The sequence below is a fragment of the Neopelma chrysocephalum genome, unplaced genomic scaffold, assembly GCF_003984885.1.
Source record: "Neopelma chrysocephalum unplaced genomic scaffold, ASM398488v2 Primary Assembly neopelma1_96688, whole genome shotgun sequence".
NCBI classification, from domain to species: Eukaryota; Metazoa; Chordata; class Aves; order Passeriformes; family Pipridae; genus Neopelma; species Neopelma chrysocephalum.
In genome coordinates this window covers 1052447-1065579 of record NW_020925333.1, presented here as the reverse complement: position 1 = coordinate 1065579, position 13133 = coordinate 1052447, and the positions used below count along the sequence as shown (strand labels likewise).

General features: G+C 34.5%; 1 protein-coding gene across 2 annotated transcripts in view; it reads left to right on the top strand.

Moving 5' to 3' along the window:
- Window positions 1-13133, top strand: part of WDR70 (WD repeat domain 70) — a 131683-nt gene that overhangs the window by 42307 nt on the left and 76243 nt on the right. For both annotated transcript variants that reach the window (XM_027709133.1, XM_027709131.1), the window contains exons 8-9: window positions 2816-2969; window positions 4697-4773. In XM_027709133.1, the coding sequence (XP_027564934.1) occupies window positions 2816-2969; window positions 4697-4773 (231 nt within the window). The remainder of the gene's footprint in view (window positions 1-2815; window positions 2970-4696; window positions 4774-13133) is intronic.

The window sequence follows — 13133 nt, the reverse complement described above, 5'->3', positions numbered from 1 at the left end:
TAACAATGAAAGAACCTGAGATCTATTCTATATTGTTAAGGCTCCATTTTGTAGATCATATCGGGTTACTCTGTTAATTTCTCTTTGGATTTGGGATGTAAAGTTAAAAAAAAAGAGCCTGACAAAAAACCAATACCTCCAACCACACTTCCATGTTAAAGACAAAGGCAAGTGTAAGTCAAAGCTGTTACATGTGTAGAGAAAGTATTTGTGTATCCTGATTCTACCCATGCATGTAGCTCTGTTCTGCAGGTCCTTACAGAAAGTGCTGTGCACATTTGTCGGCTTTAAATCAAAATGACTGGGATTAATGCTATTAAAAAGAACTGGTTTTATAAGTTTCCGAAGACTTTTGCTATAACATTAATAAGAACGAAAAATATTTTCTTAGAGAACTGCTTCTGCAGAGCCTCACTCTTGGTCGTACTCCAGTAAACATCTGAAAAGTGATAACTTCTGGGACTTTGCAAATACTCTGCTTATAATGCAATTTTTGGACATAATTTTAAAAGTCATATTGCACAGTCACGAAGGTGGTTGTTTTTTTTCCTTTAGGTAAAAGTTATGGAAATCTTGTCTCTCAAACGAACTTTTTCACATTACTGATTTGGTAAATTACTGGTTGTGTTCCATTGTGCTGGGTGCTGTAAAATCAGTTGCTTTTCCTTGTTAGAAGAAACCTTAAGTCTAAGATGAAGGCAAAGTTTGTTCAGACTTGTTGCTACAGAGCTACTAAGAGGCAATGAGACAATATTATTCAAATTATGAAGAGTGCCATGTTAATGGTATTAATGTCTGTAGTTTTATTTTCAGTATTTCTGTGTCTGAAAACAGTTTTTTTCAGAAAATTCTATGGGCCTTTACATATTGTGGATTCTTTTAGAAATCAGATATTGCTTCTGAGCTGTTTGGTCATATTTAGCCGTCAGATTCCCTTCTTGCATGAGACATGCATCAAGTGAAAATAATCTCTCAGTCTAGTTTTTGAATGTTTATTTTTAGTTCTTACTTTTTCTTAGATTTCATCAGAACATGGACCTGTGGTTTGGACAGGTGCTTTGTGCTTTTAGCCAATTTTGTCATTACAGTATAAGAAATATAAGTATTGATAGTACCTGATAAGTACTTAATTCTGCATGCAGTACTCAGGTGGGGCTCATGAATGTTTGTGATTGGGCAAGAGCGCTCGGAAATAGAACTGAGCAAAATTTTTAATTCCTCAGCTAAGTTTGTTCTGCAAAAGCTAAATCTGATGGATTCCTTCATCTAGGTTTATCAGCCATCTGCAGAGAATATTCTAGACTTTAGGTATTGTTTCTCCTGTGTGGGTTTCTTTTCAGTTTCTTTCAGTGCTTTCTCTGAGCTTAATGTAGCTGGCCATCTTTCCCCTCTTCTGAGAAAGTATTCATTTTTGCTCTTGAGGATCAGAGTGCTTTTTCAGACATTGCCTGTGATCTGTTTTGGAAATTCCCAGATTTGAGTGTCTTCTTTCTATTAAAAATCAGAGTTTACAATACTCCATCCAATTTGGCTGTCAGTCAGTATTACATAATAGGGTGCTTGAAGCAATTTTTGGCTTTTGAATTATAATGTAATCAGTTTTGCCAAACATTTTTTGAAAAAGAAACTTATGCTTAGTTTACATTACTATGATCAGTGCAGAACTTTTAAAACAAGTATTACAGTGTTTTAAGTGTTTTGTGTAGTAATTCATGGTTTGAGGAAAGATTTAACAGATAATAGCTACTGCTGAGTCAGTCATGAAATAATTACTGTATAAGATCTGAAATGTTGAATTATAAAGTTACAAGTTGCATAGTTGGTTTTGTTGATCATCTGTGTTAACTTTACTGGTGGGAAATAGTGTTAAAAAATAGTTCCCTGAAAGTTACTAGGATTTGAATGCAGCTGGTAATGTTCTTAACCAAAAGGGAGATATTTCTTTGAGGACACTTTGGATGCCATGGGAATCCAAATCTAGATGGCAAATGCATTCCAATCTTGCACTTGAGATTATTCTAGCTGCAGAGCTGAAGCATTAATATAAAGTAATGTTACGGTGCATGTTCTGTTAATGTGCCAGGATATAAATTCTGGCAGGTGTGAAGTGGATAGACTGCTTTGCATTCTTTTCTATCCTTGTAATGGAGTATAGGGGATCAAAGGGATATCTGCTTCAGATACAGCAAGAGCTGTGAACTTTGTTCGTACAGTAGAATGCTGAGAGAAGATGATGAAGCTGGAAGTGGGTGTCTTGTTCATCAAACTTTCCACTTTCAGTTTAATTTTGTCATCTCATTATTATTCTATGATTTCTGTCCCATGTTTTCTCAATCAATGGAAGATGAACGTGAGAACACTGTCACCTAAGACATCATAGACTAGGCAGATTGTTACCTACTGTCATGTTTCATGTGGTAATGGTATATTTATCTTAGAGTTTGATCAAACTTAAACCGTGAACATAGAAAAAGTTTCAAGAATGTTGGGCTATGACTAATTTCAGCCCTGAATAGTTAAATCTGACACATGCTATTTTTCGACTGGAGTTATAATAGCATTCTTAAATATATTTGCCAGAAATTATATTTTAGTGTTTGATGAGCTGTGTGGTTGAAAGAAACATGACCCATGTGCACAGACAGAGGAATAAAAAGCTTTAATCCATTAATATAAGATTTTTTGCCCCCACCTTTTTGATATAGGAGCATACGTGGGTCTATTTCTGCAATATGTTTTCTCACCATTGACAGTTTTGTTTTAGTGTTTACAGGAATGTTAACTGAAATGTTTTGTTTCTTTTTTTTCTTTTTAGTCACCAAATCAAATCTTTGCAGTATAGCAGCACAGGAGATGTCATTCTCGTTGTCTCTGGTAACTCTCAGGCAAAAGTTCTTGACAGAGATGGCTTCCCAGTAATGGAATGCATAAAAGGAGACCAGTACATTGTGGATATGACAAACACAAAGGTAAAGTAAAGAATTAATTGAATGCCAGAAGCCTGCCCTGTTTCTGGGCTGTGATAGTCTCAAATATTGGTACATGCTGGAAGCTGTGGGACCTTCAGCCATGGAGGTTTATAAGATCCAGCTGGACAAAGCTATAGCTGACCTGATCTGATGGTGACTGTAATCTGTCTTTGAGCAGGAGGTTGACACAGGTGAACTGTAGAGGTGCCTTCCAACTAATGTTTCTGTGATGCTACCACAAATTAATCTATTTAAAAGTGTATCCTGTGAAAATTGTTCGCTTCCTCCATAGCCCTGTCTAACCACCGTCAAAAAGACACAACAAAGCCAAAAAACAAAGAAAAAACCCGGCTGTTGATCTGGTTCAGACTCTTGCTTTCTTGTACCCTCCACTCTCTTTTGCTGAGTCTAGACCTCTTTCAAGGCAGGGGTTGTAGGTGGTTGTTTTGTTACTTGCATGCCCTGAGTGTAAGACTAATAAGCAACAACGTGTGTATTTTCAGTGCTGGTTAAAAATGCAAATGGAGAAGGGTTCATTCATAGTTTTGAAGTACTTTAACCACAGTCGATTGTGTTTTGACCACTTTGCCCTTGTATTTCCACAAACTATGATACAAGGGTTCCGTTTACCTAGATGATTTAAATTCAGGTCAGTTTCCTAAATAGCTTAAGTGTAGAAAGGAATGATAAAATCTACTGCTCAAACTCATGATAAAGTTGATTTATTTATTGCTTGTAAAGTATATTGCCAAATAACTAGGCTAAATGGTGTTCTGCCTAAAGCTGTTCTTGTCAGATGACTATTTCTTTTGGCTAGTGATACATATATAAAACCATCAAATAATAACATCTGCTTTAGTTCTTGTTTGCTTAAAAACAATTCACATTTTCTTTCTCTTGTAAATGTCTAGAATTCCGGTGTGTTGTGGTCCAACAGTCAAAATGCTAAAATATTTGTTATAATGCCTCATTAACTTTTCAGTATTTCTCTCCACATTCGTGCTTAAAACAAACTGAAGTAATTCCAGCACTGTAGGAGTAGTTTCCAAATTTCTCTTTGAACATAGTCAATGAGCATGTGCCTTTACTTCAAAGAAGTAAAGCCAACTGGACAATGTATAGTTCAGTACTGTAGTTATATTCATAGTCACCATAATGGCAATTGCTTACTTTGCATAAAATCCTTACCTTCCATTTTTTCAGTCCTAAAGAAACGGAACTGACTAGTCAATTTGCAGCTTTAATATTTTATGAAAAGTTCACCTGAAGTTAAATCTATCTTGACTCTTGAATTCTGTTTCCTAAATTTTCCCCAACAAGATCTTTGGCTATTATAGATTTACATGGAGTATGCGTATGCTGTCACCCTGGTTGTTATTGTTATTCCTGTTATTTTTCTGTAGCTTGAAAAAATTTGTGACACTATATTGATGCCTATTTTTTCATCCTTTCTCTGCATTACAGTTCTCCCAAGAAAAAAAGAAGTATGATTCTATACCATTTTCAGAAAGAAAAAATACAAGTAGAAGAATGTCAGGGTTTTTCTAATTCAGAAATGAAAACAAGCATGGATGAGCTGGATAGAGTACATAAAATCTGTCAAATCATTGTGATGTCAGTGAGAAGGTCCCTCAGCTTTCATGTGATTCCATTTGAAGGATTTGGAGTAAAATTTATAAAACCTTGTAAGACAGCTTACAAAGACCTCTTTATGTTTATTTCCATAGGGTCACACAGCAATGCTCAATTCAGGCTGTTGGCATCCAAAAATAAAGGAAGAATTTCTGACATGTTCTAATGATGGGTAAGTGTTGAGGTCTGTCAGTGTTTTTTGAGAGGCTTGTTTAGCTTTTGTGTTTTTTTTACTGTGCTCTAACTTGCTTTAAATATCATTCTTTTTAATCTTAAGCAAGTGCTCAGGACAATGTTAGGTGAGATCTGGAAGCAAATACATTTCTTTTGCCTTCAAGTAATAAATGTGTTTTATCTGTATTATTTTAGTTCTGCAATTTAAAATTACTTTTGATGATCTTTCATGAAAGTTGTTAATTAATTGTTTTTACAAAAATTTGTGGACATACCCGGTATTTCTTTGGAGTAGAATAATTCCTGTGACTGTATTCAGTGTAACTGAATTTACTAGGAAGATTGAGTATTTAAATTGGAATTCAAGTGGAATTCAAGTTTCACATTAAGTGTAATTGCATATTTAATGGATGTTGTTTGAAAAGTGTCAAAGAGACTGTTAGAAATTATTTTGTGGCTTCAGCCTTGATCTTTGTGGTTAGAATCAAACAGCAAAATGTCACTGTGGCAACTGCATTAATTAAGTTACTGCAGCTGTTAGTAGCAAGTTCATTAATAATTTTTTACTGATGTTTCAAATATGCAAGCTCCTTTACTTGAAAGTGACAGAGAGGGGAAGGATTGAATTTCTCCACTAATGTATCTGTAGTGTAGTGCACTCTAAACAGAAGACTTCAATTATCAGTTACTTTAAATAGCACATTTTGTGTTTTTTCCCTAGATAGTAGGAAATTATTAGGAAATTTCAGTTTCTGATAAGACTATACTAGAAACAAAAACTAAGTAAATGATATATTGTGTTTTATGGAGAAGTTAAGTTGTAAAAATACACCTAAGCCAACTATATATTTTTTCCAGCTTGTAGACACGAAGGTATTACTTCCATAGTAATGGAAAAAAGCTAGAATTCCTACTTTAAACAGTTTGTTGATGTTTTGAATATGGTTAGACATTAGTACAGTTTCTTTATTAGGTTGAATAGTTTGTAGATCATGAAGAACAAATTAAGATATTATAAAAATTGTCTAATTTTGTCCCATTTAAGCAAGTTCCTGACTAATAGTACAAATATGGATTCAGTACATCCCTGATGTTTGAATTGCTGTCAATTGAAATGGTCTGGTTAAGTGAGTGAAATCCAGATAACCACTGCTATAAGTGGCTGCACAATTGTATTTTCAGAGACGCTACATGGCTGACATTACAAGAAAAGTATTTTAAACCCATTGCATTTTGCTTCATGCTAGTGACAGGTCTTTCCAGAATTCGGATATGTCATGTGAAAAGAAACAATTTGGATTGCTCAATTTGCAATGCAGGTCTTAAATGTTAAAAACAGTATCCCATCTGTGAAGAACTCCAAGGTCTCCAAAGTTTAATCAGTAATTCTTCTTAAGACTCGAGCTGTAAACTAGAAATGAAAAGAATAGTTCCAGTGGGAAGGGACCTACAATCATTATCCAACTGCCAGACCAATTCAGGGCTGTCCAGAAGTTAAAGCCTGTTATTAAGGGCATTAATTACATTAAGGGCAATCGACCACCTCTCTAGGAAGCCTGTTCCACCCTCTCAGGAAAGAGATGCAGTTTCTCATCTATGAGTTTGGAAGGTGCTGAAAATAATGGTTGAAGCACATCTATCATGCTCCTCGAGGCACGCTGAATGGCAGTGTCTGAGTCTGAAGGAGAAGAGGACACAGGGAGCACATGAGGAATGTTAATGTACTGTTAAACCGTAAGCTGTGTGTTCTGTGCTTCTAGATAACATTTGCACCTCCTCTGGAGAAAACAGTCATTCATAAACTGAATATTAGAACTGTTTGCAAGTTGTGGACTGTATTTTATCTGGTTCCTCTAGCATTTGTATTATCTGTCTCTTTAGTTGAATGGTTGTCACCTGCATACAGTTAAAAAATAAACTAAGGAAGGAAAATTGCATTTCCTGGGTGGCATGTTGAAAGCACAATTTTTCATGATGCACAAAGAAGTTAGAAAGCAGAATTTGCAAGTGGTCTTGTGGTGTCAAACAGAAGTAGTGCATTTTAAATAAATGTTTTAAATAAATTCTTTTAAAATATTTTAAAGACATATTTTTATGTTAACCTGCTAAAACTCAAATACTCACTTAGGGATAGTCTTTATATATATTTGACAGTTTCTTTTGATTCCAGATGATTAAGGCTGTAATAGTAGCCTGAACTAAAAAGTAATTCAAATGAAGGCTCTAGAATTGCTGTTGTAGATGAAATATTTTGAGAGATGGTCTGTTTCTTGTGATTTTTTTCATGGCATTCAAACTTGCTATACACTTAAAAAAATCCTAGAAGCAGGTTTTGATGATAATGTGTTCTAATTTGTGGTTATTAGGCTATTTGTACGTTTGTTACTTCAGACTGCAGATATATGGGTTACCAGCAGGGAGTCTCAGTGTGTTTTGTATGACTGTTCAAGGACATAGTGTTGAACTCAGAAAAGACTTCATAAGAAAAGGCACAGTTCCTTCAGACTCCTATATGCAAGAAACAGAAGCTGGTCAGCTTGCACACTGAAATGAGCCAGAGCTTAAACATGGCAGTTACAGAATCAGTCTGAAAACTGCTCTTGTTAATTTGTATAAGTTCATGCCCACTTATGTGGTTGTTGGTGAACACATCAAACTCACACTAGTTCCCTTCACTTTATTTTCCTTGAAAATATTCCAGATGACGGTTTGTTAAAACATGTAATACTGTATTTTCTTTTTTTCATCTTATAGTCAGGGTTTGTTTGTTTTGGGTTTTTTTGAAGACTTATTTTTAAACAAATAGCTTGACTATTCTGGAATTAGAGATGAATAATAATTTTTTTGGGCTTTTACTGATCGTTAGAAGTTTATTAGGTTTTAGTTGCAGAAGGAAGTAAGAAATTTGTTAGTTCAGTAAGTAGTCTGGTGATTAAGTGTTTGGATGAATAACACTAACCTAGAAATTTAGCTAAGTAGTTGTTTGAGTGTATTTTTTAACTAGGTTAAAGCTTATGCATATATTCTCAGAATTCAAAATTCTCATATTGTCAGTGCTCCAACTTTACAACATTTCAAGTGATTAGAACAAAATTATATTAAAAGACAAACATAGAAATGCCATTGTGTACTGCAGTAATTCCTTAAAAGTTTGCATTACAGGTGTGTACTGCAGTAATTCCTTAAAAGTTTGCATTACAGGTATGTTAATTTCAATTTTAATTAATTTGAAACTAAATAACTAATGTCAACTGTTCACTTTTAAACATTCATGCAAAACTTTCATCAGTATCAGTATTGACTTGATTTAAACTTTTTCTTGCACAAGCTGTCTTTTTATTTATGGCTGTATATTGCCCAGACTTTAAATACTCCGCAACTATTCCTGAATGATCAGTCCCTTTTAATTGCATGTACTCCTTGCTATTCCAGATAAAGTTCAGATACAGTGTATGATCAACATTATCTTTGGTTTTCTTATAATTCCTTTACCATATTATTCAGGCTTATTTGGAACATACACTTATTAAGGCAAGGATCTTTATGTTTATCAGCAGTATGTTGAGTAAATTTACAGAACTGCATTAAAGGTGATTGTAACAGAAATGCCAACATTAATGCATTGCTTAAAAGTGGAAGAAAATTTTGGAAATGGGAAAGACTTTAAAAATTATTTTTCTCTCTGGAAATACACCTTAGCAGAGTGACCTATAAAAGTACCCTGTTTAAAGACACAACTAGCTCTGTGTTTATATCATTCCAAAATATCAGTTGACTTCTATGTTAAAACAAAGAAGGAAGAGGAAACGGATAATGTTGTTTTTGTTATTTGGATGTTTTCTTATCACAAATGTGATAGGTAGTGCTGTATGAATAAGCAAGAGAGGTCAGTGATATTAAATGTTCCAGGAACAGGTGTTCTGTGTCCTTACTCTCATATATTTTTTCCCTTTAGAAGCAGAATTGCAGCCAAACTCGAAATTTAGCAGTCATGAACTTTGTGATTTGTCATTGCAGCTAGGGTTGTGGTTGCTTAACAGCTGGTTTACTGTAAAGAATTCCTCTCACAAGTCTTTTCTCTCTCTCACCCTCTAGTAAGTTAAAATAAAAATACTCTTTAAAAGGTATCTTAGAGAATATTTACTGCCATCACCAAGTGACCTCTGTAATAAGTTATTTAGGGACAACTTCAATGTAGACCTATCTCTAATTAAATAGATGGAGTTATTTCAGTGAAGGAGCTTCAGAACATCAGAAGTATAATTTTGCATTTAAGGTAAAATTTAATTCTTAGTCTTTTGTCAAATACATGTTTAAAACATGAAGTTGTTCTGCTCTATGGAATATGGACCTTAACTTCTCTTTTAATCATTTACTGTTGCTTAGTAAATATTCTTTGTGTCTTAATTAAAGATATTTCTGCCACTTGTGGCGTGAAGTAGAGTAAGTGATGACCATAGAGAGTGTTCAGAAAGGAAAAGTGAACGCATTCTTAAAATCCTTTTATTCAGGTTTAAAATTATAAACTATTTCACAATGTTAGCTTTGCTACCTTTTTAATGAGATGGATGACAATAAGCTTAATTAAATTTGCAAATATGATTTGTAGTTTCAAGCATGCAAAATACAGTTAATGAAGGACAAGTAGTTTGCATAACTTAGGTCTGCTATTTGCAAGCATTGCTGTTTAGTTGATTTTTCTCTCCTTTAGAACATCTGTTATGTCCTAGACACTACTTGGGGCTTTTGAGATTTGATATGTCTTAGGGAACACTGCTATTTTATGATTACTTTTGTCTTAGCTACCCTTCAATTTTTATACGTTAACTAAATCCATCCTATTAACCAGGCTGGGATCTAGAATACCTGCTGTCTCGTGTCCCTCCCATTTGCTGTCTTGTTTCAATCTCTGTAGGTGGCAGCTATCAGTATGTGAGTTCTCCATTATGACCACTGTTTTCTAGGTTTTATTAAGCCCAGAACGGCATAAAAGCTTGATAGCTTGACAGAAAAGATGTTTGAGCAAGGTCTGGAATAGTACTGCTGAAGATGGCCAGGAATCAGTTTTACTGTCCATGGAACAGTCAGTTACTCTTACATGGATGATGATGCTGTTCAGCTCATCTTGAACTGCGAAGCTTCCTTCAGCCCAGATGATTCTATTTTCATTTAATTGATGAAGCCTCTGCGCCATAAGCTTAAGAGCCATGTCACCTGCTATAGGTCACCTGCTTGCTCCTTCGATTTTTTTTTTTTCCGTGGTAGTATGTTCTCAGGAGAGCATGAGATATGGTATCTCCAGCCTGCTTGGCTGTGCACTGTGAAGGACAGCTCCGCTGACTGTGAAGCTGGAATTGTATGGCATTTCTCCTGGATTTATAGAATCTAATCTTCAGGTTACATACTGTCTGCTCACTCCAGATTAACAACTGCTCAGCCTAACCTGATTGCACTTCAAGTGAATATAGCCCTCGAGTTTGTTGAACTCTGTTAAGGCCTGAACAGCTTGCTTGACAACTGGAGAACTATGATTTTACTTTCCTTGAATGGTTTTACATATCAGTAATACTGTGCATATGAAAACATAGGCGAGAGCAGGATCTGGACTCGTGTGGTTTAGTGTAAGTGTGGTTATATTGTCTTGCTGTTATGTAGAATTTAGAGATTTTTTGTGAATTATGTACTTGAAGAAATATGATGATAAAGCTTGTTATGTATACTGTCTTTGTTTTGTTTAAAAGCAGCAAACTGCAACACTGAAGAAGGCTTTTGAATAAGTATTCCTAGTCCTAACGCCTTCAGTGTTTGAAACATTTTATGTATAATAAAAACAGTTACCACTGGTCAGTCTGCAGCTTTGAAAACTGCTGAGAATAGTAAGATAGCAGTGCCAAAGCTACCACCAAGATGTTTGTATGAACTTGTGTTAGAACCTAGGCTTCAGCACTGCATCTGCCTTCACAGATTTGAAGGCTGGTTGGAAAAAACATACTTGAGAATAATTACTAATGTTTTACCTTCATCTGGGGGACCGTTTAAAGGTCTTTGTTTAATTGCAAAGTCTTTTATGCAGTTTCTAGATTTTGTTCTGTTTCTAGATTTACATCTTAAAACAACCTGCATGCTATAGAGTGTAGGATCTGCTTTGGAGTCGAAAGCAATTACTCACCAAAAGGGTCACCCTGAATTACATCTAGTTGCATCATACTGCTTTATAGGATAGGGAATCCAAATAACATTATGGTGAAACAACTGAATTTGTCAGAGGAGTAGTATGACTTGGACTTCCATTCTAGGAAGAAAATAACTCTCACTAAGTTGTTTCAAGCACATACATGTATAGGTGTGCATACACATACATATTCACTTAATGTGAAATATTCCATGCGAAGATGAAATTCTGAAGTTTGAAAATGTTTCTTCAAGATTTTTGAGATACTTTTATTCCCAGTACAATATTATGGTTTAGGCAAATTTTCAGAATTAATTTAGAGCATAAAAGAATACAGTGTTCAGTGGTTTATTTTTAGTCATACCAAGGTGAAGTTTTTTGTTACGGCAAGAAACTTGAAAGTATTTTTGTATGTCAGATGAAAATACACATTAAAAAAATTGGTTGGTCTATCTGGCAAGCACAGAATTTAAATATTCACAGTACTTTAGTTCTTTCTGAACAGTTTGCTGCTTTTAGAACAGTAGAGTGAGTGAAGCAAGAAGGGACAGTCTTTTCAAAGGCTTTTGCTAGGCAATAGCAATGTTCTTACCTTGTCATGGGAAGGTAGAAGTTTCAGTGCATGTATTTGCTTCTTTTGTCCCAGAGCACATTATATTTCACTTCTCACCTGTATTGTGCACTATCTGGGTTACATGGATAAACTTTCCCTGTGGCTTGTTTCATAACACCTTTCTGTCAAAACGAGACAGATGGGAAAAACGTTACTATTACATCTCTTCTGATCTTAGCTCACTTTGACTGAGTGAATGAGATGAGATGTTCTGGCAGAACAGAAATGATGGGAGACTGCAAGTTTTAATATTTCCATCAGCTCAACTTGGTATCAGATAGGGAAGAAGGCAGGAATTTGCCATTTTAAAACTGATGGAAACTTCCAGTGGTTTTGGACCATATACAGGTTGTTGAGCAAATTCTTCCATCGTGGTGACTTTGTTCCATAAGTATCTTTCACTGGCAATTTCCTCTGTTGTCTTCTCCCATGAAGAATCTATTACATCTTTTATTGTATGAAGATGAAATCCTTCCTTCTCAAATATTCACTGCTAATTTTAACTTATAACTCAATTTAAAGGACTATTTTCTCATAAGATATGCATCTTATTTCAATGACTAGAATTCTCTGATTATTCTAGTAATAATGGGAAGTACAATAGACTTAGTAAACTAAAATGGTTTTGTTTGATGTGAGAAAGTGAAATAGGGTAGACAAGAATTTATTTTGGCACATTTGCTTACAAAGATAAAATATGTATTCTATCTAAGAAAATAAAATTAAATTGACATGATTAATGTTCAAATCTGATTCCATATTAAAGCTACACAGTTATGACTAATGATAGTTAATACCCTGTAGATCAAAACTCTGTGAAAATATTTGCTTTGTGATTTTTAACATTCAGAATTGCAGGTAATTTCATTGCTTGAGTAGTGAAATAGAAAATTGTTCCTCTTATCAGGGTCCTCATGTTATATAAGTTTATGCTTCAGTTAAAAGCACTCTGATAAGTTACTTTTTTAAGGAGGCATGTCTAGTGTTTTTTATTTTTCATAAAACTAATTGTAACAGCCTGAAGTTGTATTTCTCACTTGGTAGTCTTTTCAAAAGTGCGTGGTTTCACTGGATGATGATGATGATGGTGATGATGATGAAGCCTGGGAAAGCTTTCAGTCCAGAAAATTCTGTTTAAGGCTGATAAATCCCATTTCGCAAGTGGAATAGAATATCATGGAAATTTTGTATGGGTTTTTGTGAAAGAAGCTTCTCTCGTTTATTTAATCAAACCTTTTAGAAATTTTTGTGTAGTAGCCATTAGTAGGTTATAAGCAGTAAATTACATTCCAAAATCTGTTGAAATTTTTTCTGTTAATTCCAATAAGTTTTGTTTGTGACTTTTAAAGGATTAGTCTTGTAAATACATGTGAGATTTGTCATCTATCAGCTTGGTTAGCTAATAGGAAGAGATCTTAAAACTGATAATCTGAAGTAACCAAAACAATATGTCTCTAATGCAATTTCATAAGATTGAACTATTGCCTCAAAACTTCTATATTTTTATAAATTATTTTCATTAAAGCAGATTTTATCAGAGAAAGTGTTAATCTATTTCTAGTAAGACCTGAAC